Source organism: Microtus oregoni, unplaced genomic scaffold, assembly GCF_018167655.1.
Source record: "Microtus oregoni isolate MIOR12 unplaced genomic scaffold, Mior012 000065F_ref0000479, whole genome shotgun sequence".
Taxonomy (NCBI): Eukaryota; Metazoa; Chordata; class Mammalia; order Rodentia; family Cricetidae; genus Microtus; species Microtus oregoni.
Window position 1 is genome coordinate 7,607,922 of NW_024543875.1, and position 25,707 is coordinate 7,633,628.

A 25,707-nucleotide genomic window follows, 5' to 3' on the forward strand; every position below is an offset into this window, starting at 1 on the left:
AACTATGCCATCCCTCGAAAAACCTATTCAACTTAGCAAGCAGTTTTAAGCAATATACACATATTTTTTATTCTCTTGGGTTTTATCTAAAACAACTATCTCCTGGGACGCTATTCACCACACTTTGGGCAATTCGTTGGAACACGGCCTGTAGGAACAAAGGCCCAGTAGTTTTGCATAAGATGCGGTAACAAGGTGTAGGCATCTTTGGGACAGGCGTGCTCATAGCTCAGAACACCTACTCAAGCTTTACGAGCATGCTATTTGATAGGATTCAGAAACTGTGAACTCAACAGTCAGAGAGCCTCCCGGCTCCCACTTGCAGGCCTGATGAGTAATTAGCACACCGCAGCCCGGGAAGGACGAGCAGGCGGGGTGGACACCCTACACCAACCGCAGCCCCACGCTAGACCTCCACTCTGAAAAGAGCGCCAGCTGCTAGCGACCACTGCGCACGCTCCGCCGCCGCGCACCAGACGAGGGCGGAACCGAGCAGCCAGGCCCGCCGCCGCACCGCCAGCAGAAACTCAGGCTCGCCACCCCAGCATCCACGGTGCATGACGAGGGGAGTGGGCTAGAAGTAGGGGAGCGTGCAGGTAGCACCGCCGAGAGCAACCCGGAGTTTCTCCACCTCCCACTCGCAGTGCACGACGGGAGTGGTGGGACAGGTTCGCGTTGCATGTTGGGACTGGTAGTCTCTCGCTCCATCGGGACTACCGTGTGCTATATAGCACAGACGTCCGCGCTAATACAAGTATCCGAAGTCTCCCGTAGTCGGAACTCGCAGTGTATGCCGGGAGTAGGCACAAGGCTCGCGCTGCATGCCGGGACCGGTAGTTTCGATGCGTCGGGCTTTGCAGCGTGTGACAGAAGTCTTGTGACAGCGATCCGCGCGGCGTGTCTGTAGTCTCAGTACCGCGGACCAGCGGCCAGTGGGTGTGGACCGGCACCACCCGGCTTCGCGTGGGCCGACTGTTTACCCGCGGCCTGAGAACACGCAATCACGCGGCTGCACGTCGCCGGCCCCGCCCCCGTGACGCAGCACGCCTCCCGGAAGTGAGTGCGCAGCGAGCGGCGGGTGAAGCCGGTGTCGGAGCGGGAACCGCAGCGTCGCCGCCGCCCGCGGTGGGCGCCGCGCCCTGACCGCCTTGTTTTCGTTCCTCACCTCCGTTGTCCTGACTGCCCTTGCCGCTCGCCGGGTCGCGATGGAAACGCCGCCCGCAGCCGGCTTTCCCACCGAGGGCGCTTCGGCAGCCGCCGGGGCAGAGGTGCACTGCCCGGGCCCCACGCCGCTGCGTCTGCTCGAGTGGAAGGTGACGGCCGGCGCGACCGTGCGCATCGGCTCGGTGCTGGCAGTGTGTGAGGCCGCTGCTTCTGCGGAGCCCTCCGGGCCAGCCCCAACTCGCACCGCTTCTGGGGGCTGCGTGCGCTCTGCGCGGGCCGAGCGCAGGCTCAGGTCGGAGCGCGCCGGCGTGGTCCGTGAACTGTGTGCGCAGCCAGGCCAGGTGGTGTCCCCTGGGTGAGTGTGCGTGGACCCGGTTCCCAGGGCTCTCGGGATGTCGGGGGGTGTCTGGGCTACAGCTGCGATCGGGCGTGCAGGGACGCCCGAAGGTGCTTCGGGGTGAGAATGTAGGAAGAATGGTCGCCGTTTGTGATCGTATCAGATCCGAGATACTTTGTGTTTGAAAAGTTCTCAGTGACCCAGGGTTACCCCTTTGGGAAATGTTTTGCATTCGTCCTTCTTCTATAATTGATGGACTCCACCTTTGTAAGTGAAGGCAACTTGGGTGGCTGTGGCCGCAGGACTACTCAGGCAGGTTCCAGGCTCGTTATTGAAATAGAAGCTGTCAGGCGTGTGTGTTTCTTTAAACGCTTATAAAACTCTGTGAAACGCGGCTGTAAAACCCGGTGGTTCTGCATCATAGCCACGGAAAAGGCAGAACCCAGGCTGCATCGGTGATGGGTACTTGGTTCTCAAGTCATGCGAGGACCCTTTAGCTGTCATTCTTGTCATTCTACAGGATCTTGAATTGGTTTGATCTGCCACTGTCTGGCTTTATGTCTGACTTTACCAGTGTTGTGTGTTGAACCTGATCTAACACGTGGGCATGTGTGTCACATGGTCGTGATTGTTTTGATTGTAAAGAACAGAAACTACTGGGGGAGGTAAGTGGGTTGGGCTGGGAGCTTCCCTCTGAAAACATCCTTTCTGTTCCTTTTCTGGTGTCCAGTGCTCACCTCTTTGCCTTGTACCAGTCCTGCCTTTATTGAGTATTTGCTGTCCCCCATTCTCCCTAAGGAAATTTCCATTTTCCACCGGTCTTGTCACAGACAGAGAACCCTACCTAGCTGTCTTTCTGGTCACTCCCTAGTGCCTCTTTGGAGATGTTGCATGGGGTCTTTGCCTGTGGACCGTGCACCTACTCCTGCCCACTGTATGCTGGAGGGTGAGGTTGCACAGCCAGCCGGAACTTGGTTCTTTGGGGCTGACCACCCCGAGGGAGCTGTCTGCTTGACTTCTGGAAGGACAGGGCTGTGGGCTTGGTAGGCACTGTTCCTACATCAGAGAAGCTGCTCTCTCAGCTTCACCTGGACCCTCCCTAGCAATTTCTCCTGTGGTGGTAGCCTGCTTTTGAGTTGACTGGTAGAAAACGCCCACAGTGAAAGTCTCCTTTCATTTTGGTCCCCTATTACAGAATCACTGAGGCCTAAACAGGTACCATCAGTCTCATAAGTAGCTAGTATACATACTCAGGCTCAGATCCACCTACTCGGGTCATTGACCCAAGGAGTCAGCAGAGTGGTAACTGTGATGAGTTTCCAGCTGGTATTTGCTTCTTCTCTTTGATGTTTGAGATATTGGAGCTTAAAGCAGTGGCTTGTAGCAGGACTCTGGAACTGATGAGTTGTGTCACTTCTAGGTGTCCTTGAAATGACTCGGAATCCTAAACCGCTCAGGGTACCTGTACCACCAGTTCAGTGATGTCAGGTGAATTCCTAGTTCTGGGGAAATCGTTAGCAACATCCCTTTCATTTAAAATGTTTCCTTCCCGTTTCCTATTGTAGACAGCATTTTGTCAGTGTTCTGGGGAGTACTGCAGCAAGGTGACATGCATGTTTCCCATAGTATTCCTGTCTGTATACCTGCATGTACGTGGGTGAACAATGTGAAAGGACCAGGAAAAAGCAGTTAACAACACCTTTATTTAAAGATCCCTTTATTCCTTCCCTGTGTCAATCCTTATGGTTTTTTTGGAATAAATTTCATGGTACCGGGTTGCCTTTCCCAGTTGAATTCATGGAGCTGGGATTGATAGGTGTGCAGTACTTTTGGAACTACTGAATCTTGAGGACACCATTTAGGACTCCCCCAAAATATACTTTTGTGGAACAGAGTCTTAAAAAAAAATTGCTGCGTTAAGTCACTTTGTACAAAGACCACTCGGTAGAAAATTGTCTTCATCAGGCATCAACCTGGCAGAAGCGGGATCCACTGAGAGTGGCTGTCTGTGTGGAGGATGCTGTGGGCAGCACTCACCGTCTGGACAGGCTTTGGTAGCACAGACTCGGCTAAGTGGTCCTTTGCCCCACATTTTAGTTGTACAGATTATCTTTAATTCTAAAATCCAAAGTATAAAATATTCCAAGATCCAAAACTAGGGCCTATTTACTTTTGAGTTCCCAGTGCTCAACATACGTGAGGCCTTTGCAAACCTAACAAACTCCAAATGGCCCCCAGAACTGCAGCATTTCTGGTCTCTGGCATTTTGAACGAGGGAGTCTCATGTTAGGAAGTCTTTCTGAAGGGCATGCACAGTCCCCTGTTTGAGAAAACAGAGAATAATAAATAGCATTTTATCTGGTATTGAATGATACTTGCCAGGACTGTCAGACTTTGGACAACAAAGAACTGTCTGGCTCACATCAGGTTCCCAGAGTCAAAGCCCTCTGTTTTTAGAAGGGTGTCTGTCTCTGGTTTGGGTGCAGCCTCATCCAGGAGCAGTTCCATCTCAGCACTGGCTTCACCCCAGGTGGGGACCGTGGAGGGGGGAGGTATCAGGAAGAAGTAGCCGTGCCTGATAACCCTAACTAGATGCTTACTTCTTTAAGACTACAACGGGTTTATCAGAGCAGTACTGGAAGTTTGCTTATGATCTCAAGTTCTGGTCATCCAGCAGAACCTCCTGCCTCTTCCTCAGTGCTGGGATTACAGCTGTGTACCACTGAGTCTCACTACATAGTCTTAAAATCACATGGACGAGCCAGCATTTCCTGACATTTGCATCAAACCTTTGTAGAGTGATTATTGGATGGTGGTCCTCAGAGCCACCCCACACACATACTGATGTCACAGCCACTTATATAGACTTAGGATTGGTGATTTCAGAACTGATTTGAGGCTACTTTTGCCCATCTTCAGCGTGCCTGTTAGCAGAAGAGACATCTGTTGATGAACTTTCCTCTCCTTGGCTTGAAGCCCCCACCCCATTGGAATCTGTGTTGATCAGCAAGCTCCGCACACAGCTGAGAAACTTGGTGTTAGAGTGTCAGTCTTACACAGCTGCTAAACAGTACACAGCTGTGTAGTCTGCCAAGACATAAACATTGCTTCTGAGCCAAACTAGACCCTAGTCCTCATCTGTATGCCACAGATTGGTCCTTACTGGTGTTTCTTTTGACATCAGGCCACTCTAAGTCCCTGAAGGCGGCATGAAGAGGTTCTAAGCCAGACATCTTCGTGGTTTTCCTGCCCATTATTGTCATGATTTCTCCCAGGGTTGGCTGGCACCATACTTTTGAAGAATGAGGGAAGAGAAGATCACCCACTGCCTGGGTGGTATGGCACAGCTGAGCCCTGATATGTGCACTTGGTGAGACCAGGTGCTTGACACTAGCTTGTTTTTCCTGAGACCATGAAGCTAGGCAGAGAAGGTGGCTTGTGTGTTTAATAAAGACTAAGAAAAATGAGACACCTGTGGTTGTAGTTGTCACAGTTGTTTTGGTCATTAGCAACTTCCAGTCATGCAACATCTGAGTTTGTTCCCAAAGATCTGTGTCTGGTTGAAGTGGAAGTGCTAGGACAGTGCCCACAGCATTTCATCCTCTTGGGTGGAAGAGGAGCTCTGCTGGGCAGGTGAAGGGAGGAAACTGAAGGTATACAGTTCACACTGCTTGGTAGGCCGCTGTGTATAAGGTGTTGTCAGTAAGAGGCCGCTTAGTCTACTCCCTAGACCTTCTCATGGCGCTAGAGCTCAGTAGGAACCTGGAGAATGATATTCGGTAGCAGTTTATAGGGCGAGGGATTGATTCTCTATCGGTTTGCCACTTCGTGGTGTTTACCTGGATTACAGTTAGTGTGGTTGAAAGCACTGGTCATTCACCATCTGTCAGAGAAAACCTCTGAATTGCTTTGTCGTATTTCCCTGATCCTCTCTGCAGGACTTGTTTGCTTGTTTCTGTTTTGTTTTTGTCTTTTTGGACAGGGTTTCTCTGTGTAACCTTGGCTGTCCTAGACCAAGCTGTAGACCTGACTGGCCTGGAACTCCCAGAGATTGGCCTGCCTCTGCCTTCCCAAGTGCTGGGATTACTGGCTGCAGGACTTTTTAAAGTTCCCAAAGAGGTTTGAGCAGAGTGGGAGAGTGGGTTGGAAGAGGGCGATAAGAACCCTGATCAAGTTGACTTTACTTTGCAGTAGAGCGAAACCGTTGCAGACATTATCTATATTATATTATGTTGTGTTCCTGGTTTTGAAGGAACTCATCAGGTCTTTTTGGCTCTTGAGTTTTGTGTGCAGGCTTTTAAGTAGCTTGACGTGATCATTAACAGAGGTCTCTGAGGTGGGTAGGCTTTGAAGTGTGCCTACTTAGGACCAACACATTGGCTCTAAGACTTGTACGTGCACTGTGAAGTGAATCGCTAGCCCTGTGCTTTCTTTATTTCATTTTAGAAGAGATTAAACAAGGGGCTTCAGAGGTTAAGAGCACAGACTGCTCTTCAGAGGATCTGAGTTCCATTTCCAGCACCCTCAAGGTAGCTCGCAACCTGTGACTCCAGTTCTAGAGAACCCAACACCTTCTCTGGCCTCTGCCAGCACCAAACATACATGCAGGCGAAATCCCCATACACAATAAATAAATCTTTTTAAAAATGATTGAATGAAATCCTCATATTGATGTGGAGGAATAGATAAGTCATTTTCATATATATTTTAAAATTATGCATAAATACTTATGTCATTGCCAAACATAACAAGTGATGTATATCCATTGTCTCAGGAAAAGTTCATTTTATTTGAGGGAGAACAAATAGAACAAATCAATTTTGAAATGTTTAGAAATACTTTAAAGATACACATCTTAAAGTTTATAAACTGAGATCTTAATGGATTTTTAAGTGTTATATATACACATAATTTTATTTAATTAAAAAACTTGAACTACTTATTTATTTTATTTAACTTTTTTTTTCACTTACTTTACATACGGACCTTAGGTTCCTCTCCCTCCTCTCCTCACGTTTCCTCCCACTCATCAATACCCCTTCCCCATCCACTCCTCCTCCAAACTTGAGTTATTTTTAAATTTATTTAATAATTTGTGCTTCATAGTAATTTTTAAAAGTCTGTTTTCACATGGCACATTAAATTGTGGATAATGTTGATCCTCATTTACGCACTGTGTCCGTGTGTGCGTTAACTGTGAACTGGTGGCAGGTGCACCCTGCAGCTTTGGAGCTTAAGGAGCATCGGTGGCTTTGTGCAGCTGCAAGCATTTAACCCTTGGCTGATGAAATTTTGAGACAAGTTTGCTGGTACATCCATCCTTGGAGGTCTGTGTTCCTGCAGAGGTCATAGGACGAGTGGCAAATGGATGCAGCTTCTGTGCTTTTCGAGACTAGCAGTTCTGGACCAAGGAGGGGTGTCTTTGTGTCGTCAGAAGTCAATAGAGACGTTTTGAGACTTAGCTGACCCTTAGGAGATTCTTAGATGGTTTGGAAAATTGGACCTCTTAATTTAGTCTTTCTCCAAATGTTTTAGACTGTTTTTTATAACTGCTGCCAAAGCCTAACCCATCGAGTTGCTCCAGACTTTGTCCTGGCTCTATGTCTCCTAAGGCCCAGCACAGCTCTGGCTGCAAGTTGGCCACATATTCCCGATGTGGCACCTCCACCCCTATGGAATGACTATAGGGTAAGAAGTGTGGGCTGGCAACTATTCATTAGGGGTGGGTGTCTCTAGAACACTGAGAGCACAAGTAAACTAGATGAGCCCAGATAGTGTAGACTCTGGTGACGTTGGTCTCATGTCTGTGTCTTGGCTTCTAGTCTGAGCCCTGGGACATTCTGGATCCTGTGACTGTGCTACAGGTGTTTTGTGCCCTGTGAAACAATTGAGCAGTGATATATGTATTATCTAGAGTGTCTGTAAACATGGTCGTGTATCCCAAGGCAAAAGCTGCCTTCTAGAATAAGATGGGCAAAGCCTTTTGATTCTAGTACAAAATGTTACATGATCTACTCATACAGTGAGGATGTTAGGTTCCCAGTGCCTGAAGTATAGGAGGCCAGACTTGTGCACTACACGCACTGTACCGCACCCTAGCTTCACAGCCTTGCTTGTCTGCTTTGTCTTTCCTGCCTCTCCTCTCTTGCAGAGTGTCTGCAGAAGCACTCCTCGCTTCCACGAGAGTTCACCGTCTGTGCTGGTGGAATTCTTTCTTCCAGTGCTTGCTGTCTTTAACTCAGAGCAGTTTGACTGTAAGCTTCCCTTCTCATCAGGTCCTTGAGAACAAGGCTGTGTAGCCCACTGCTTAGATTATGGCCATGTTTCTTTTGTGTATGAAGCTGAGCCTATTCCCAGAGGAATCTTTGCCAATGGCTTTGATGTTGGGCCCATGCTCCAGAGAAGACCAAACTGAACAGGTTACCCACCAAGGTGGTTGGCTTTGTTATCAGCTCTGTCCTCACAGCAGACTTCACTGTAACTTTACTCCTGTCCTTGATGGTAGCTCAGTGTGCCATGTAAAATGTCACATAGTTTCTAGACAGGCACAGGAGGCAGAGAACCAGGCTGACCGCACATAGGCTGGAGTGCGGGTGTCCTGTGTCTGAACTGGTATTAGTAAGGTAGGACTTGGGTGATCTGCTGCGGTTGCGCATCTCATGCTTCCTTGTGCTGCCTGTGTGCCATGTGGAAGATACTGACTTCTTACCCAAGTAGAATTTAGCAGCTGTGCTTATGGAAAATGCTGAGCTGGTCCTGATGTTTGTGCAGAAAAATACAGGGAACCTCAAACAACCACTTGGAGAAAGAATAGTTGAGAGCTTTTGTTAACTGGTTTGGAGGCTTATTTTAGAGCTACAATAATCAAGGTCCCGTTTAATTTTCCTGTTGGGTTGTGAGGATTCTTCGTGCTAGATAGTAGCTCTTTGTTCAGACTGTGGTTAACTTTTGGGGCCTCCCTGACCAAAAATTCAGAGAGATCCTGCACCTGCCACTGGGCTTTGTGTTTAGCTGTTTTAATAAGTCAGGTTTGGCATAAGGAATGAGCCTTAAATCAAAGATCCTCTTTGTCTTGCTTTTTCTTGCCTATGGTATCCCACAGCGCAGTGGAAAAGACTCTACTGTCTCCACTGGGTTATGGTGTAGACCTCTGGGCCTATACCCAGCTCAGGGGAGCCCCTCTTTCAAACCTCATGCAAAAGGACAGGGATGGGTGCAGAGACCCTGTCCAGTGAGTCTGAACCTGTAACTGTGTGTCTTGGGTCTTGGCCTTCTACATCTTGTGAAGTACGAGGGAAGTGTCCTTTGTTGTTCCTGCGTGGCCGAGCTTTGGTCTAACGTTTGTCCTGCTCTTCTCTTTCTGAGTGCTGTGAGGAGGGCAGTGGAAAGTCTTCTCTGGCCAAGTCTCTGGGAGGGCCAAGGTCTCTGGCTTACAGTGTGATAGATCAGGCCCTTGGGAGCTTCTGCTAGTGACAGGCTAGACCAAGCAAGAAGCAGAGTGCTCTTGAGTGTAGAGCAGGGTGGGACCAGTTTTGGTTTCTGGAAGGTGACCCTGCTTCTGGAAACTGTTAATTTCATGACAAGAAGAAGCATGGGCCTGACAAGCACCCTACTGAGCCATATTTGAGAGATATGAATTCGCTGGGTTATTAGAGTACAGCCTCTGCTCTTACAGTCCTGAGATTTGTCTATAGGAATCCCTCCCTGAGACAGTTGTGTGTGGAGAGAACAAGAAAAACAGTTTCTGTTTACATAAAATTAGGAAGTGGGCATGGTAGCATATCCCAGTACTTGAGAGGCTGCTGTAAGAGGTGGAGAGTTCAAGGTCAGCATGGGGTACGTGGTCAAATACTGTTTTAAAGGGAAACACACAAACAACTGGGGACATTGTGATAATTCTGTCAGAAAAATATGAGATGACTGTGAGCCGGTCTAGACTGGGAATCATCTGTGGAAGGGAACAGGAATTAATTTTGGAATTATACCAGCATGTAGAGCTTTTGATGTGCTCTCTCCCAGATACATGAAAGGATCGTTTGCAGATAGTTATTGAGACCATCTGTCTGTCATGTCGTCTTTTGATTACACCGCTGCAGCTCAGCTCTTGCCGTGTCCTGGCTAGAGTAATTGGAGAGTCAGCTGGAGCCAGCCTGAAGACTTGTTCCCATTCAGGTGCCCTTTCTCAAACCATGTGATACACCGAGAGATTTTTAAACATGCATTTGTTAATGTTTGCCTCTATCTTGCAGAGCACTTCTGGTGAGATTGGAAGGATGCAGCCATCCTGTTGTCATGAAGGGCCTGTGTGCCGAATGTGGCCAGGACCTGACCCAGTGAGTACATATGGGGAGGGAGGCTCCAGAGTCTTTGGCTCTCAGGTGGGTGAGCCCATGGGTACTGAGGGCAGTGGTGTGTAAGGCAAAATATAGGGTCCTGCTGCCTTTGCCCAGAGTTGGGCCCAGGACCATGGCCAGTTTCCCAGGAAAGAATCCTTTTTGTTTTTAGCCTTCGCTGCCTGACTCCCTAGATTCTGCAGGGTACTTCTCCAGTGTTTCTGAAAGGCATATGCTTTCTACATCTGGAGCACACCCCCTCCCCCATTCGGGGACACAGCTTTGACACCAAACCTGCTTTTCTAGTGCTCTGTATAGCTGACCACTGATGCTAAGTGATCTCTAGTCATTCAACAGTATAGGTTGTGGGTGGCTGTCACTATTATTACTTGTTTTCATGTAACTGTGGTTGGTTTACATGGAGACTTGACTCTTGCACTGAGCCTGTGATTGGCATATCTGGCTGCAGGTGTGATCTAGAGCATGATTTCTCATGGTTTCCTGTTTTTAAAGACAGGCAACATTCACTTACCGTATGCACAAGAGTGTGCTAGGGTAGGAGTGTTGGTCACCTCCTGCTGAAGGCATGCCACTCCCAGCTACATGTGCTCTCCATACAGTTAACCAAATGCTCTTTCCACATTTCCAGGTTGCAGAGTCAAAATGGAAAGCAACAGGTACCACTTTCTACAGCTACTGTCTCCATGGTTCACAGTGTGCCGGAGTTGATGGTGAGCTCTGAGGTGAGAAAAGGGGCAGCTGCTGGGCTCTTTAGGGGAACCCTGGAGCATTTTATAGGCACCCCCGTCTGGAATACTGCTTTCTAAGACTTGGAAGCTGCTATTTTTCTTTTCATTCGTTAACAGCTGTGTCTATGTGGATGCTTTCAAGCCCCACAGCTCTTAGTTCTATGTGCCAGTGACCTTGGTCTGCCAGCACAGCAGCAGGGTGGCTTCAGGCCCCTTGAGCCAGACTTTCCGTAGAAATGTGCTGATAGGCTGCTAATGTGCAGGCAGTCGTGGTGGCTGGGAACTTGTCTATGTGCTTTTCTTAATAAAACTGAATTTTGTTTTTAATCCAAATATACATACTTTTGTCATTTTTCTCTCTTCCTTTTTGTCTTTAGCAAGCTGAAAAACTAGGAAGGGAAGATCAGCAACGACTACATCGAAACAGAAAACTGGTCCTCATGGTTGATTTGGATCAGACCCTGATTCATACGACTGAGCAGCACTGTCCCCAGATGTCCAACAAAGTGAGCAATGCCCACTTTTCCCATGGTAGCTCTTTCAGCAGCCTAGACTCCACGATTCTATTTTAAAGTACATTATCTTGTTTTAAGTGAATTCCTGTGATCTCCTAGATCTGGGAGACAGGCTCGTCACATTGTGTGAGGCTCTCACTTGCTGTGGTCATCCAGGCTATAGAGTTCCAAGACCTGTGAAGACAGTGAGTGGAGACACAAGGAGAATGCTGTTAGGGACATGGTCTTGGGAAGAGCTGTTATGTGGAGTTTCTCATATCTGTGTGTCTAGAACAAGAGGACGTCTGGGTTTGTGTTGAAGAGAACCTAGGAGTCACCATGAGGAAATTGAGTTCTCCAAGGTGACAGGTGACAAGGGAAGTGGCTAGGTGTGGAATCACATTCAGGTTAAGCCTGAGTAGGAAAGCAGTCACTTGCTGGCAAGTTCAGGTTCAACAGTGGAAAGCTTTTAGGGTTTATTAGAGAAAGATGGCATAAAGCCTGTAGTCATGCATACTATGAACAAGGAAGTCCTAGCTAGTGTCAGGCTGCTAGTTTTTAAAATACTAGCTGTTGGGCATGCGACACGTAGACTTTGGGTACCACTGCAGCTTTGTATGTGTCCTGCCGTGCCAGGCCTAGGTGTGAGAAGGTACTAGAAGCTGACCAGAGCCTAGGGTATGGGTCGCCATAGAGCCAAATTCCTTTACATGAGTGCACTCTGTGGATATAATGGTGACAGGAGTAGTGGCCAGACAAGAGTGTGGGTAGTTTTGTGAAGATTAGCCTCCACAGCACAGCTTCTACAAGGGTTATATTAGTTATCTGTGTGTGTAGGGGGGATCTTACAGGACATTTACACTGTCCTGTGCACAGTATTTGCTGTGATAGAAGTTCTTACTGGATAGTATATCATTTCAGTCAGGGCACACAGGTGGGAGGGGCTTTGCTCTTGTGCATCTCGGCTTGTGTTGCTGTGGATGCTTCTTGTATTGTTCCTTTGGAGTTACACATTTAAATTAGTTTAGTAAGGCAGCTTGAACCAGTTCTCACTTGTAGGGATCTGGAGAACTCTGGTGTCTCACATCTGTATAGGGAAATGGTTCTCACCCTGTGGGTCACAGTCCCTTTGGGGGTTGCCTAAGACATGGATCTTTACAGTATGATTCACAGCAGTAGCAAAATTGCAGTTTGAAGTAGCAAAAATAATTTTATGGTTGGGAGTCACCACAACATGGAGAACTCTAGTAAAGGATTGCAGATCAGAAAGGCTGACAACACTGGCACAGGATGATTTAGGCAGAACTAGCCCTCTACTAATATCAGTACTGCCAAGATGCCTCTAGTCTATATCTAAGGTCACCTCTGGCCAGGGCCTGGGCCACTACTGAAAATAATTGTAGGCCTTGGGACTCAGCGTCTGAGTTCAGTTTCGGATGTCTGGACACTTGGGGAAGGGCTATTTATTCTTGCCTGTACCATTATGGAGACTGACATTATAGCTGTGGGACTTCTTTCTGTTGAGACGGGGGAAAGCTGATTATAGAATCTCTCACTGCGTCTTTGACAGCTCAGTTTCACCATCCTGGTGTGTTTATATTAGAGCTAGTGAATGTCTGTCCTAAGTAATTTACCTTTTTAATTGTTAAAGAAGTCAATAATTTTGCTGAGAAAATAATGGTAAATAGAAGTAAATGGATCATAACTTCGTTTCCTAAGGAAAACATGCTTATCTACAAAATAATAACCTGCCTGCAAGGTGATCTATAACACTAATTCATCACTCATGTATCTGAGTGAAGCTGTGTGTGAAGCCATTAGCAGCAGCTCAGGAACCACATGGCTATGTTCAGAACGGTGGCTGCAGCTCTGTTTTTTGAGCCATAAGAATACAGGAAGCAGCAAAGAAATAGGCTGTAACGAGATAAGATAATGCCACAGATAACATACAGATTACCCTGAGGTGTGACTTGACTGGGTTCTCACCAACAGCCCTCATCAGGCTATCCTGGTTGTGGTTATCACAGGGAGTTAGCATGGTTGATCCTGAAGAGTCAGAAGTGATTACTAGTTGGCAGATAGTGTATATGGTAAGGAGTGTCGTGGACAGTAATAATTATGAGAGGTAGTTATTGCAGCTTGTTATTACAGTGGCTAGTTGTCATAGTGGCATTCATCATCGTGGACCTTCCCATGCCTTCCTCCTGCAGAATCTGGATCTCATGTGCCCTGTACAGACCCTCACCTGGCTTGTATGTCTGCAGACCCTTGCAAGGTCTCAGATGCCAGCTGAGCAGTTCTCCCTCGTCCTCTTCTCACTCTTGCCTGTTCTCCACAGGGCATCTTTCACTTCCAGCTGGGCCGAGGTGAGCCGATGCTGCACACCCGCCTGCGGCCTCACTGCAGGGACTTCTTGGAGAAGATCGCCAAGCTGTATGAGTTGCATGTTTTCACTTTTGGCAGCCGTTTGTATGCCCACACCATTGCAGGTCAGTCAAGCACAGTATACGGTCCACAAACGAATAGATGGCAAGTTGTTTCCTGTTTTCAAGTGCATTTTCTTCAAAACAAGGAAAGGTGCAGAAACTCAGACTGGCTGTTGCGGTGGGAAAGTTAACAGGGACCATAGGTGAATGAAAAGGGAAAACTTCCATGGGTCTGTTTTTAAAGGTAGTTCCTTTAGCTGACTAAAAATGGCTTTGGAGCTCTGCTGTCCCACGTGTGTGCCAAATGCCATCATGAGTTACTTAAGAACTGAGTGACCTTTGCTTGTCCTGGTTGGACATGAGCTGCTGGCAGTCTTGTCCATGGGCTCTTAGTGTGCCGTGGCCACCAGGTGGCACCACTGTCTGGGGAATGAGTTCTAGCTATTGCCAGAACTGTACATTATCACTTCCTGAATCCCATGCCAGCAGACCCACAGCAGTTGCAGAACTCTGTTGAAATAGGAGCAGCGGGGCTGCGTCCCTGGCACCCGGCCGCCCAAATGGCTAGCTTATGCCCCGAAATAATTACACGGAAACTGTATTCTTTTAAACACTGCTTGGCCCATTATATCTAGCCTCTTCTTGGCTAACTCTCAGACCTGGACTAGCCCATTTCTAATAATGTGTGTAGCCCACTCTCCCCCATCAGAACTTGTTCAAGTGAGCACCTTAAAATTCAGAGTCTTAGGGCTAGGGAGATGATCTCATGGTACAAGAGTCTTCTTGAGCTAGCATGAAGACCCAAGGGCAGATCCCCAGCACCCACTAAAAATCAAAATGGCCAGCTGTTTCTGAACCAGTAGGATCAGATACCCTGTTTCAAAACAAAACAGAAAACAACAAGGCAAAAAGTGATACAGGAAGTGATGTGGGAGTCTTCTGTTTTGTGTTGATTTCATTGGTTAAATAAAGAAACTGCCTTGGCCCTTTAATAGGACAGAAAATTAGGTAGGCGGAGTAAACAGAACAGAATGCTGGGAGAAAGAAGCCGAGTCAGGCAGTCGCCATGATTCTCCTCTCCGACACAGACGCAGGTTAAGATCTTTCCTGGTAAGCTATCACTTCGTGGTGCTACACAGTTTATTAGAAATGGGTTAATCAAGATGTGAGAATTAGCCAATAAGAGGCTAAAACTAATGGGCCAGACTGTGTTTAAAAGAATACAGTTTGCGTGTAATTATTTCTGGTAAAGCTAGCTGTGCAGAGCTGGGTGGGAGCGCAGCCCACCGCTCCTTCTACAAGGAAGAAACCTAGTGTTGACTACTAGTCTTCGTACAGGCATGCATGGGTGAGTACATCCACCACACGTGCACACACACACTTCAAAGATACAGACTGATCTGTCTTTGTTGATGGAGTTGTTAGTTTATAATCTCCTTTTAGTCTCTAGTTTCTTTGTAGCCTGTGTTTTTAAATAGGCTTTGTTTTTCAGTCAGCTTCAGGTTCGCAGCCGAATTACAGAGATTTCCATGTCCACTCTCCCCTCCACAGACTCTACCCCTACTGCACACACCCTACCTTAAACACATCTTGCCTCCCCATGGTCAGCAGCTCACACCAGAATGTGTGCTTTGACAGTCTGCACCGATGCTGTGTTTGTCACAAACATTGAACCCACATGTTAAAGCTGATTCCTGTTGTGCACGTCAGGGTTTTACGGTTGTTACTCCTGTGTACCTAGGACATAGGATTTAAAGATTTGTATGATTGTGTAATAGGAAGGTAAGTCATCTCAGACCAATAAAGAACCCTGTGCTCTGCCTGCATATTCTAACCTTTAATCAGCAAGGTGGTTATTAGGAGGTGGCCTTGGGAGGCTATGAAAGTGACCTCAGGGCACTAGCTTGTCCCTTCCACCCTTTAAAGGTATAATGAGATGGCACCATCAGCAGAACTACCACCTCCTGTCCCTGGAGCTGCTGATGCCTTCATCTTTGTTTACAGCCTCCAAAACTGTGATGTGTAGATACCTGTTGGCTATAAATTACCCAGCCTGCAGTAGTCGGCTGTAGCAGCCCCGACAGCTAAGGCATCCCTATATAAAAGTAGATCCACACCCAAGTTTTGGCTTTCCCATTGAAACTTTGCCTCTCTAGGTGGTAATTAGTGACTCATGGGTAATAGTGATAATGGTGCAAGCTGTAGGCAGGTGACTTGGAGAGACACAGCAGAGTTTAATGAAGAAAACATTCATTAAACGAGCACTTTGGTACTTTTAATTTTTAAGTTAAAGCTATTAGAAAAGTTAAAAATTAGAAAAATATTCATCACTATCATCATGCCCACATGTATTCCCTCCTCTCTTGCTGGATGTGGGTGTGGGTGTGTTTGCATAGTCTTACATAATTTGTCTAAGTTTACAAACACATTCAGGCCATGTTCTTCTCACATAAGATTCTTACATCCTTGTGGTTATTAATAAATCTGTGTCACATAACTACCTAGTAATCTATTCCTTTTTGAACAGTTGCATTCATTTTGCTCTTTCTTCATAAGAAAAATGTCCACTGAGCATTCAACATGAATAAACTTTTCTTGCTCTGGATTGGCTCCTGTGGGTGAGCACCTCAGCAGCTGTGCCTCCTGCCTCTCTAGTAGCAACGTCAGTATTTCTTATTCGGGGCTCTTTTAGATCTCATCATAGTTATTTAGGACAGTAGAGGGTCGAAACCCCTTTGGGGGTGGAAGAACCCTTTCACAGGGGTCACATCTTAGATATCCTGCATATCAGATATTTACATCACTGTTCATAACAGTAGCAAAATTACAGTTATGAAGTAGCCATGTAACCAGTTTATAGTTGGGGATCACCACAACCTAAGGAACCTTATTAAAAGGTCACAGCGTTCGGAAGGTTGAGAACCATTGGCCTAGAACCACTCCTTGTAGATGTTTTATTGATCAGACCATATGGACACAGCAAGGACCAGAATGAAGGAGGATTAGAGACTGACTATGTCAGTACTGAGGAAGAGGACATTTGCTTAAGCAAAGTCACATCCTGGGTTTCACCTGGGTCACATGCTCATTAGTCCTTTTGACACTCAGTCACTGTGATACTATCAATAAAGCCCCAGTGATGAAGCTAAGAAAAGAATGGATGTCAGGCTGCTTCAGACCAGAAGCAGGAGAGTGTGGCTGCCTGCTGCTTTGATAGTGTCTGTACTGATGGTGCTATTGACAGTGCCACACATAGGAGCCAGCTCACAGCCCTGGCCCCTAGGGCTGCCAAAAACCAAGCCTGCTACTGTGAGTATTCCTGTGCTGGGCAAGCGCTTGAAGCCTTGGGCACCTATCCCATTTCTAGCAGTGACTCTAGGGAAGAAGTCCAGTATCTAGTACACCCGAAGCATGTTGGACAGAATCACACAGCAATATCAAATAAAATTGTAGACAGTATCTTTGAAAACACAAGTGTCAAATTCTCCCAGGAACACTGCAAGCCAGAGCCTGAGCACAACTGTGCACAGGGTATGAACTCCAATGGCGGTTATACCTGCGGGTCCTAAGTCCTTAGTGTTCTGCACGGTGCACATCAGCGTGACTGTGAGCACTAACGACATTAGTGGGAGGTAGTTCAGCCTGTAGGAAGTGGGGTCTAGTGGGAAGCAATGAGATCATTAGGGCAGTATCTTTAAGGGAATACTGGGGTCGTGCTTCTCCTGCGCTGAGTGTAGCACAATTGCGCATCACAGATTGCTTCAAGTTAATGGTACTATAGACAGCGAATGTGTGTAAGAGAAGAGCAGACCAAGTGAGCCGGTCTCAGCTGTACTGGTCACAGTGTGGAGTGCTGTGTGCACAACATGATCTTTGTCCTTTCTATTTACAGGTTTTTTGGACCCCGAGAAGAAGCTTTTTTCTCATCGAATATTGTCTAGAGATGAATGTATTGACCCGTTTTCTAAAACAGGAAACCTTAGGTACATATTTGGCTGAATTACTATGGGGGACAGTTTACTATTCGGTTTCCTCTTTAAAATTTGAATTTTGAGCCAGGCAGTGGTGGTGCATGCCTTTAATCCCAGCCCTCAGGTGGCAGAGGCAGGTGGATTTCTTAGTTGAGGCCAGCCTGGTCTACAGAGCCAGCTGGAGTACAGCCAGGTGTACACAGAGAAATTCTGTCTTGGGGAAGAGAAAGAAAGAAGGAAAGGAAAGGAAGGAAAATTAAACTTTGGGACTCAGCTTCAGAGGATTAGTCCCTGATCATATTGTGGGGAACATGACAGCAGGTGGCATGGTGTTGGAGTACTAGCTGAGAACTCACATCTGATCCACAGTGAAGCTGGGCCTGGGTCTGGATTTTTGAATCCTCAAAGCCCACCCCCAGTGACATACCTCCTCCAATAAGGCCGTACTTTCTAATCTTCCCCAGACAGTTCACCAACTAGGACCTAAACATTCAAATATAATATGTGATTTTATGGGGTCTTCTCATTCAAACTACCATAGACCCTTACAGTACCCAGTCCCGAACCCTCCAGTCCTATTCCCTCCTCTGCACCATAGTTACGCAATTACTCTGATGGCTTTTGTTGCTGTCAGAAGTGGTGTGGTGGCCATCTTCCCCTGCATGTTGGCTTGCTCTTGGCCTCTCACCCGTCTCTCTGCCTTCCATGTCTCCCTTCACCACTGGCCTAGGAGAATAGACCTTGAATTTCGGGCCTATGTAGAGGCCTGGCTAGAGCTCAGTATTGCAAAGACAGGAAGCAGTGACCGCAAAGGTGCAGGTTTGGAAATAAGGCAAAGTAGCCTAGAGAAAGTGAGGGGCCTACAGGAAGCAGCAGTGTGACCCCAGCAGCTGTTAGAATATCACAATTTTTTCACCATGGCTTTCTGAGTTGAAGGATGAGGACACCAGTACCAGCATCTCAGAGTTATAATTTCATAGGAATTTGCCTGGTTATTCGTTCCACTAGTATGCAGAACCCAAGTTAAATAGCCGAAGTGTGGTGTCTTCCCTGTTTCCTTTTGTGTTCTCTTTACTTGTTTCCTGTGATCTCTAAGCTTTTGTGACAGGGCTAGCGCCGCCTCAGTCCTCCTTAGAAAGCAATGTTATATATGAAATTTTCACTTTGCTCAAGATAATTTCCCATTTCTACCAAGAAAGGACTGTGCCTGCCATTCTTATGTATCAGGTGGCGTTTGTTTCTGTAGTGTGTTTCTTTCCACCTGGGCCATGACAGTTTTGTGTGCCAGGTGAAGGGGTGTGGCTGATGCAGGCATCCTCTTCTAAAGTTTCATTTTCACATGGAGATGTCCAGAGAGAAAACCGTGCGAGTTGTTATTAGCTGGAAGAGAATGTGGGGTGTTTAGGTGGAACAAGACCTCCCTTTTGCTAGCATACAGGGAGCAAACTGAAAACAGGAGCTATCATTGGTGACTCATCAACCTGCAAAGCTTCTGAAGGGACGGTTGCTAGACTCCAGTGCATCACCTGGACAGCACGCTGCCACCTGTGCTGTGCTTAGCGACAGCTGGAGGGCCACTCTAGGGGTGCCAGGTGAACTGTTGGCTCTATACCCTGGCTGTGTTTGTGAATGTGGTCTGACCTACTGGCTTACAAGAACTGAGTTTTCAGAGTTGTGTTCTGACCTGTGACTGAAGAATTTACCATTTTTTAAAGTTTTTTTCACGGAGGAGCCCTAACAGTGAAAGAAAAAATATTTTAATGTTACTTTCTCTGGACAGAAGAAAAGTTTAAATTGTGACATAAGCAAAAGACCCTGTTATAGCTTGCTTCTTAAGGCGTCTGTTGTCTGCTGTTAATATAGTCAAGAGTCGTAAACTGTTCTTTTTAGCAGAACAAAAGATAATTGTAAACTGTGGTTTTGCTTGTAGAAATCTCTTTCCCTGTGGAGACTCAATGGTTTGCATTATTGATGACCGGGAAGATGTCTGGAAGTTTGCCCCTAACCTCATAACTGTGAAGAAGTATATCTACTTTCCTGGCACAGGAGATGTAAATGCACCCCCTGGGGCCCGGGAATCTCAGACAAGAAAAAAAGGTGGGTGCTCTTCTTCTCAGTGTGAAATTAGTATTTTGATAAATGTTTATCTCTTACTTTTTATTTCTATAAAGACTTACAAATTCAATATTCACTTTATTCTTTTTTTGCTTTTTATTTGTATTTCAATTTTCCTGTGACAATTGGATTTATGTAATGAAAAGTGGGATATTTAAAAATCACAGTAGGGCTGATGACACAGTTCCATGGTATACTGCTTCCTTCCACAAGGCCCTGGGTTCAGCCCCCAGTACTGGAGGAGGAAGTGGAGGCGCAGCAGGAGATACCATACACACTGTTCTAAGTTTTTGCTGACCGAGTAAAATTAAAGATGCTGTCTGAGTATCCAGCGGTGGTGCTGCCGTGTTTCATCCCAGGTTTCCTTAAACAACACAGTCTGTGGGTTATATATCTCACAGAGGAAATGCCCCGCACCTCTTGTGGGATACAGTCGTTCCCCTTGTAAGACAGCCCCAAGCAGGGACTTGACTCGCTGTATTGCTTGGTTGGTTTCCTGCCTAGAAACTGTTAGGCACATGTGAACCAGCGTGTCCAAAAGAAATTTACATTTCTTTATCCTTCCGTCCTTTCTTTTTTTTTTTTTTCTTTTTTTTCTTTTTTTTGACATAGTCTTTTTATGTAGCTCAGACCCTCGCCCTCAAACCGAATATAGGGATTACAGGTGTGCATCACCAAACTCAATTTAAAAGTTTGGTTTTATGATGAATTTCAGTTTTGAAACAAAATGTTTAAAGGCATGCCATTACTTTTATAGTCTCTGAAGTAGAAAAAGAAGGTAAAAATTCTGTTTTAGGGCCTTGTAGAGGAGGGCATTGATTTGGAAGACCACGCCCACATGGGCTATAAAGTCAGAAGGTTTGTGCATGGCCACAGACCTGAGCTACTGATTTTGTCCAGTTGTTGGATCAGAAACTTCTGAGACCTCAGCTAGAGGGTGGGCAATCTAGACTGTCCTGGAGAGGGTATGGTTCAGTTTTGAAAGTCATTACCATTAAGTAGCAGCGGCATTCCCTTTTGTGTGCATACTTAGTAAATCATTCTTCTAAAGGAGCTGGCGTCTTGGAACAAGCTCTGTCGGTGAAGGGTCCTGAGGAAGGTAAACCTGCTCCTGGGCTGGAGCAGAGCAATGGCCTTGGGAAGGCCTCCTGGGAGCTCAACGGTGGCGAGGTTGTACCGGGAGCTTTTACCAGTAAAGCGGATGAGAAGGATACCTGGTCCCTCACCCAGTCCTCTCCTGCCAGCAGCCCTGGTGGCCAGGAGCTGACAGAAGCGTCAGAGCTCCCCATGTCTTGTGAATGGGATAGTCGGACCATACCAGGGGCACAGCCCACTCAGGGAGACTCCGCCCAGAACTTGGACTTTGACCTGTCCAGTGACAGTGAGAGCAGCGAGAGCAGCGAAAGCAGCAAGTCAGACAGCCAGAAGTCCTCTGCTTCCGATGGGGAGAGTGAGGAGAAAAGCGGCCGGAAGTCTCCAGCCACCCAGGACAGAACCAAGGTTCCACTGCAAGGGGGACCCCCTGGCACAAGTGGGGGGAGACCTGCAGCAAGCCCTTTGGGAGAGTCTGGGCCTAGCACTCACCTACATGACAAAGCAGCAGACCTGGATACACAGGAGGAGGGTGAACGGGACAGTCTCTGTGGCCTGGGGAATGGCTGTGTGGACCGGAAGGAGGCTGAAACAGAGTCACAGAACAGTGAGCAGTCAGGTGTGACTGCGGGCGAGTCCCTGGACCAGAGTGTGGGGGAGGAGGAGGAAGAGGACACAGATGATGATGACCATTTGATACACCTTGAGGAGATCCTGGTCCGAGTCCACACCGACTATTACACAAAGTATGACAGATACCTCAAGAAGGAGCTTGAGGAAGCTCCAGATATACGGAAAATTGTGCCAGAGCTCAAGAGCAAGGTGCTGGCAGATGTGACTGTGATCTTCAGTGGGCTGCACCCAACAAACTTCCCAGTGGAGAAGACTCGTGAGCACTATCATGCCACAGCCCTGGGAGCCAAGGTCCTCACTCAACTGGTGCTGAGCCCTGATTCCCCAGACAGGGCCACTCACCTCATTGCAGCACGAGCTGGTATGTGTCACCATCCCTGATCCTATGGGTAGGGCCGTACAACCAGCAGTGCTCCTGGGTGGGCGTACACCTGTGCTTTGGCGTGTTCTCTTTTCAAGACTAGATCATAATGGAACACTCTTTATAATCATGACATTTTAAAGACAAGGTGACCGGCTAGGGGGACAGATGAGTAGATGAAGTGTTTGTCACACAGGTATTAGGATCTGAGTTGGGATATCCAGAAGCCATGTAAAGCCAGGCTCAGTGTATATGTTTATGTATCATGTATGTATGATACAGTATGATACAGTGACAGACACAAGAGAATCCCAGAAGCTTGTGAGTAAAATACCCTGGTGTAAGCAGACAACGAAGACTCTATCTCAGGGCAAAAAAACAAAACCCAACATCCAAGGTTGTCCTCTAGCCTCCATATTACACAGACACACTTACACAAACACTCAGGGTTGATAATCGAATTTGGGTAAAATTTCCAAAGATGTCCTCTGACCTCTGCATTTGTGTGTGGCACCTGCACACACAGAGATACACGTAAAAACACACGTGCAAGGTTGATAATCAATTTGGATAAAGGGTGGGTTTTTGTTTGTTTTTTCCCTGTGCACATTTCACCTGTCGTGGGTCCCTAGAATCGTAGTCACGTAATGTGCTTTGTATAACACGGTAATGGATGTTGATCTGAGAAAAGCTTAAAGAAAACAAACAACCAATTACTATTTTAAATAGTCTTCATAAGCAGCTTGACTTTTCCATACTCAAGATTGCCCACATTCTCTAGGCACTCCATGTTCAACAACAGTCAGTGAGTTAGGGCGTGTTCCGCATGGCTGTCAAGGTGGCTCATTCCCAGAGTCTCCCTGAAGCTTACAGTCTCATTTGCCTCTGGCTTCTGACCATGCTGGCATTTGCTCTGTAGAGCAGTTACCACAGATTAGTGGGGATCAGACAAGCTTTCTGGTACCAGCAACATCTTCTGAAGAGAGAACGTCGCCATCAGCCTTCCTCAGGAACAAAAGGGGTCATTCTTCCAAAGTATTGAGAGCAGAAGTCAGATCCCTCCTTGGGTTGTGTCTGTGTGTGCACCTGCTTGTGTAGGGACTGTCCAGTACTTGGTCCACATCTCTGTTTTGCCTGATTCTGAAGCTCTCTTCTCTGTGGAGACTTCAGCCATAGGGACAATGTGAGATGTGACAGACATGTCCTTATCCTACCTTTTCCTTTGAAGAGAATGGCTTTCTTGAAGACACAGTTAGCCAGAGGCTCAGTTGACCACCTTACAGCATAGGGTCACTGAGCTGTGTACAGAACAGCTGTAATATACCAGGACAGGGCAGGATCAGCTGGAGACAGAATGAGGAAGCACTAGGTTGGTGATCAGGAGCCTGCAGGGGGCCCTTGGCACAGGAAGGACCAAAAAAATAAATAAATAGGCAGGGGAGATGCCAGGCGCCAGGCTGGTTAAGGAAGCCTTCGAGTTGAAACTGGTAGGATGCCTTGGTGTAGGGAGAATTGACATGGCCTCCTGATAGATCTCTTGTCATGGGTTGTACCAGAGCCCAGGTAATAGACAAGCCTGGAGGGCAGGGCCCCAGCTGTCTACAAGGATAACTTGAGGAGTAGAAAGCAGTTTAGGTACAAAAATCCTGTTGGCAGAGGTTCTAATTCCCAGTGGTGAGGATACTTGTAAGCCTGGTGTTCAGCTCCATTTTAAGGATATGTAACCCCCACACTGGTATACCAGGGCAGGCAGTCTGACATGTTGTCTCTGCAGGCACAGAGAAGGTGCGCCAGGCACAGGAGTGTAAGCACCTCCATGTGGTCAACCCTGACTGGCTTTGGAGCTGCCTGGAGCGCTGGGACAAGGTTGAGGAGCAGCTCTTCCCACTCATAGACGACGATGCCCGAGCCCACAGGTAGGCTCCTTCCCATCCATATCACCGTGTTCCACACTGCCTTTCTTCCCGAAGTATCCAGCCACAAGCAGACATCTACGTGTGGCCCCATGATCTTCCCAAGCGGGGCCAGGAGGTTCTGTGGACTCCATTCTACTTCATATCCAGCAGTGTTTCAGGTGGAAAGTGAGTTCTGGCTGGAGACAGTGAGGAGAGCCTTGGTGCTGCAGGGTTTCCATTCAAGATTCAGGACATGCTAGTTACTGTCCTGCTGCTGTGACACAGGACCCTGACAAACAATTTAAAGGCGGGATCTGGGTGCAGGAGCATGAGGCAGCTAGACATACTGTTTGAGCATTTAGAAAGAAAGAATGATAGATGTTGGCGCTCAGCTAGCTTTCTCCTTTCCGATTCATATAGGACTTAAGCCCAGAGAATCCCGAGATGGTGCCCCACATTCTTTTAGGGTGAGTCTTCTCCTTGGTTAACTTAATCAGAATAATCCTTCACAGGCATGGCGAGAGTCTTCTTGATGGTTGTAGACCTGTCTAGGTAGGCATTATTAACCGTTACAAATGCCACCCAACTCCCAAGGCTACAGTGCTCCTGCGAGGTGTCTGTTCTGTCCACCCTGGCCTTGACCTCCGCAGTGTGACTTTCAACTCCTCCTTCCTCTGTGAACTCAAAGATGAGCAGCTGTTACCATCCAGAGAAGCTTCACATCTGGGTTTTCTTTTAGTACAATTCAGTGTGGGATTCAGGAGTATATCCTGGCTTGCAGAGATTTCTGCAGGGTTGATATTGTCAAACAGTTACATAAAGAAACCAGAGGAAGGGTGGTGGGATGAGGGCCATGGAGCCAGTCTGCAGGATTACTCCAAGAGGGAGGTATATGGAAAATGGAACAAATGTATTTGTAATGAGAAACTTGGTTGTTGGAGGCAAGTGGCAGTCAGCTTCCTTTGAGAATATCCTGGTCATTATCAGTCAGCTCGAGCAAATATCGAGCGTGAAGCACAAAGAACTGAAGTTGTCCTGCTGAGGTAAAGCTTCCAGGCGGGTCCTGCTCCGTGTTTTTTACACATAGTTATGTTCTAGAATTTTGAGTTGCAGATCTTCCATCTTAAGCATTCAGTCAAGAATTGAAGAGGCATTTCATCTGGAGCCTAGTCAGTAGTTTCTGGTTGTCTGTGGTACATATTGCTACATTCTCGTAGCCACACCCTTACAATCATTGTGCCTCTCTTTGATCTGTGTCCCTGGGCCATGTGTTATTGACAATACTGTTGATGGCCCTTGCTCTCACCCACAGGGATAACAGCCCTGCAGCCTTTCCAGACAGGCAGAATGTGCTCCCTACAGCCTTGTTCCACCCAACACCCATCCATTCCAAGGCCCATCCTGGCCCTGAAGTTCGGATCTATGACTCCAACACAGGCAAGCTCATTCGAATGGGCACCCAGGGTCCTGCACCAGCTCCCTCTAGTGCCCCTCTAATCCACGGAGAGCCTTCCTCCTTCAGGTATGTTGTGGCACATGTAAACTTCCTTTGCTGAGAACATAGGTATCTAAAATGTTAAGCTTTAGTTTTTGAACCTGTTACAATGGTTATACTGGACCACAGTGCGGACAAGTGACATTTGAGGCTTTGTTCAGTCCCGAGTTTGTGTTGGGCTACCTGTCTGACAATGGCAATTTCCAGTGCATAGAACACCTTTATCCTTTATGAGTCATGTGTCTCTACACAGTGCTCAGTGCTGGCAGGGAACTCAAGAGTATCCTGGGGTACCCATCAGAGGAGGGTCTAGCGGGTGCTCTGGACTCTTCCACATACTGAGAGAAAACACTTTGTCAGAAGGGTGTGTGAGAACACTCAGCAGACTAAATGCCATGTGTTGGCTGGGTTGGTGGTTCTCTACACATGACAGACCCTTACTACCCTCTGCTTTCTCTGTGCATTCTTAGTCACTTCCATCCTTGTGAACCCCTCACGCTGCCCGTATATAGCTGAAGCACATCCTGCTTATTTAAATAAGGAGCCTGGAGATACAGTGTGCAGCTCTTGCAGTAGGCATGCCATCACCTGCCCATTCCTTTGTGCTTCTCCAGAAGCCCTGAGATCATCTCTGGTAGTTGC

General features: G+C 47.2%; 1 protein-coding gene across 5 annotated transcripts in view; it reads left to right on the forward strand.

Moving 5' to 3' along the window:
• Window positions 1–1,077: 1,077 nt before the first annotated feature.
• Ctdp1 (CTD phosphatase subunit 1) overlaps window positions 1,078–25,707 on the forward strand; it is a 59,664-nt gene continuing 35,034 nt past the window's right edge. For 2 of the 5 annotated variants that reach the window (XM_041640903.1, XM_041640907.1), the window contains exons 1-10: window positions 1,078–1,519; window positions 9,751–9,834; window positions 10,484–10,577; window positions 10,961–11,089; window positions 13,416–13,566; window positions 17,396–17,486; window positions 19,405–19,571; window positions 20,623–21,675; window positions 23,450–23,591; window positions 24,883–25,092. In XM_041640903.1, coding sequence (XP_041496837.1) covers window positions 1,206–1,519; window positions 9,751–9,834; window positions 10,484–10,577; window positions 10,961–11,089; window positions 13,416–13,566; window positions 17,396–17,486; window positions 19,405–19,571; window positions 20,623–21,675; window positions 23,450–23,591; window positions 24,883–25,092 — 2,435 coding nt within the window. In that variant the 5' untranslated portion in view covers window positions 1,078–1,205. The remainder of the gene's footprint in view (window positions 1,520–9,750; window positions 9,835–10,483; window positions 10,578–10,960; window positions 11,090–13,415; window positions 13,567–17,395; window positions 17,487–19,404; window positions 19,572–20,622; window positions 21,676–23,449; window positions 23,592–24,882; window positions 25,093–25,707) is intronic. The other 3 variants (XM_041640904.1, XM_041640905.1, XM_041640906.1) reach the window with 3 other exon arrangements.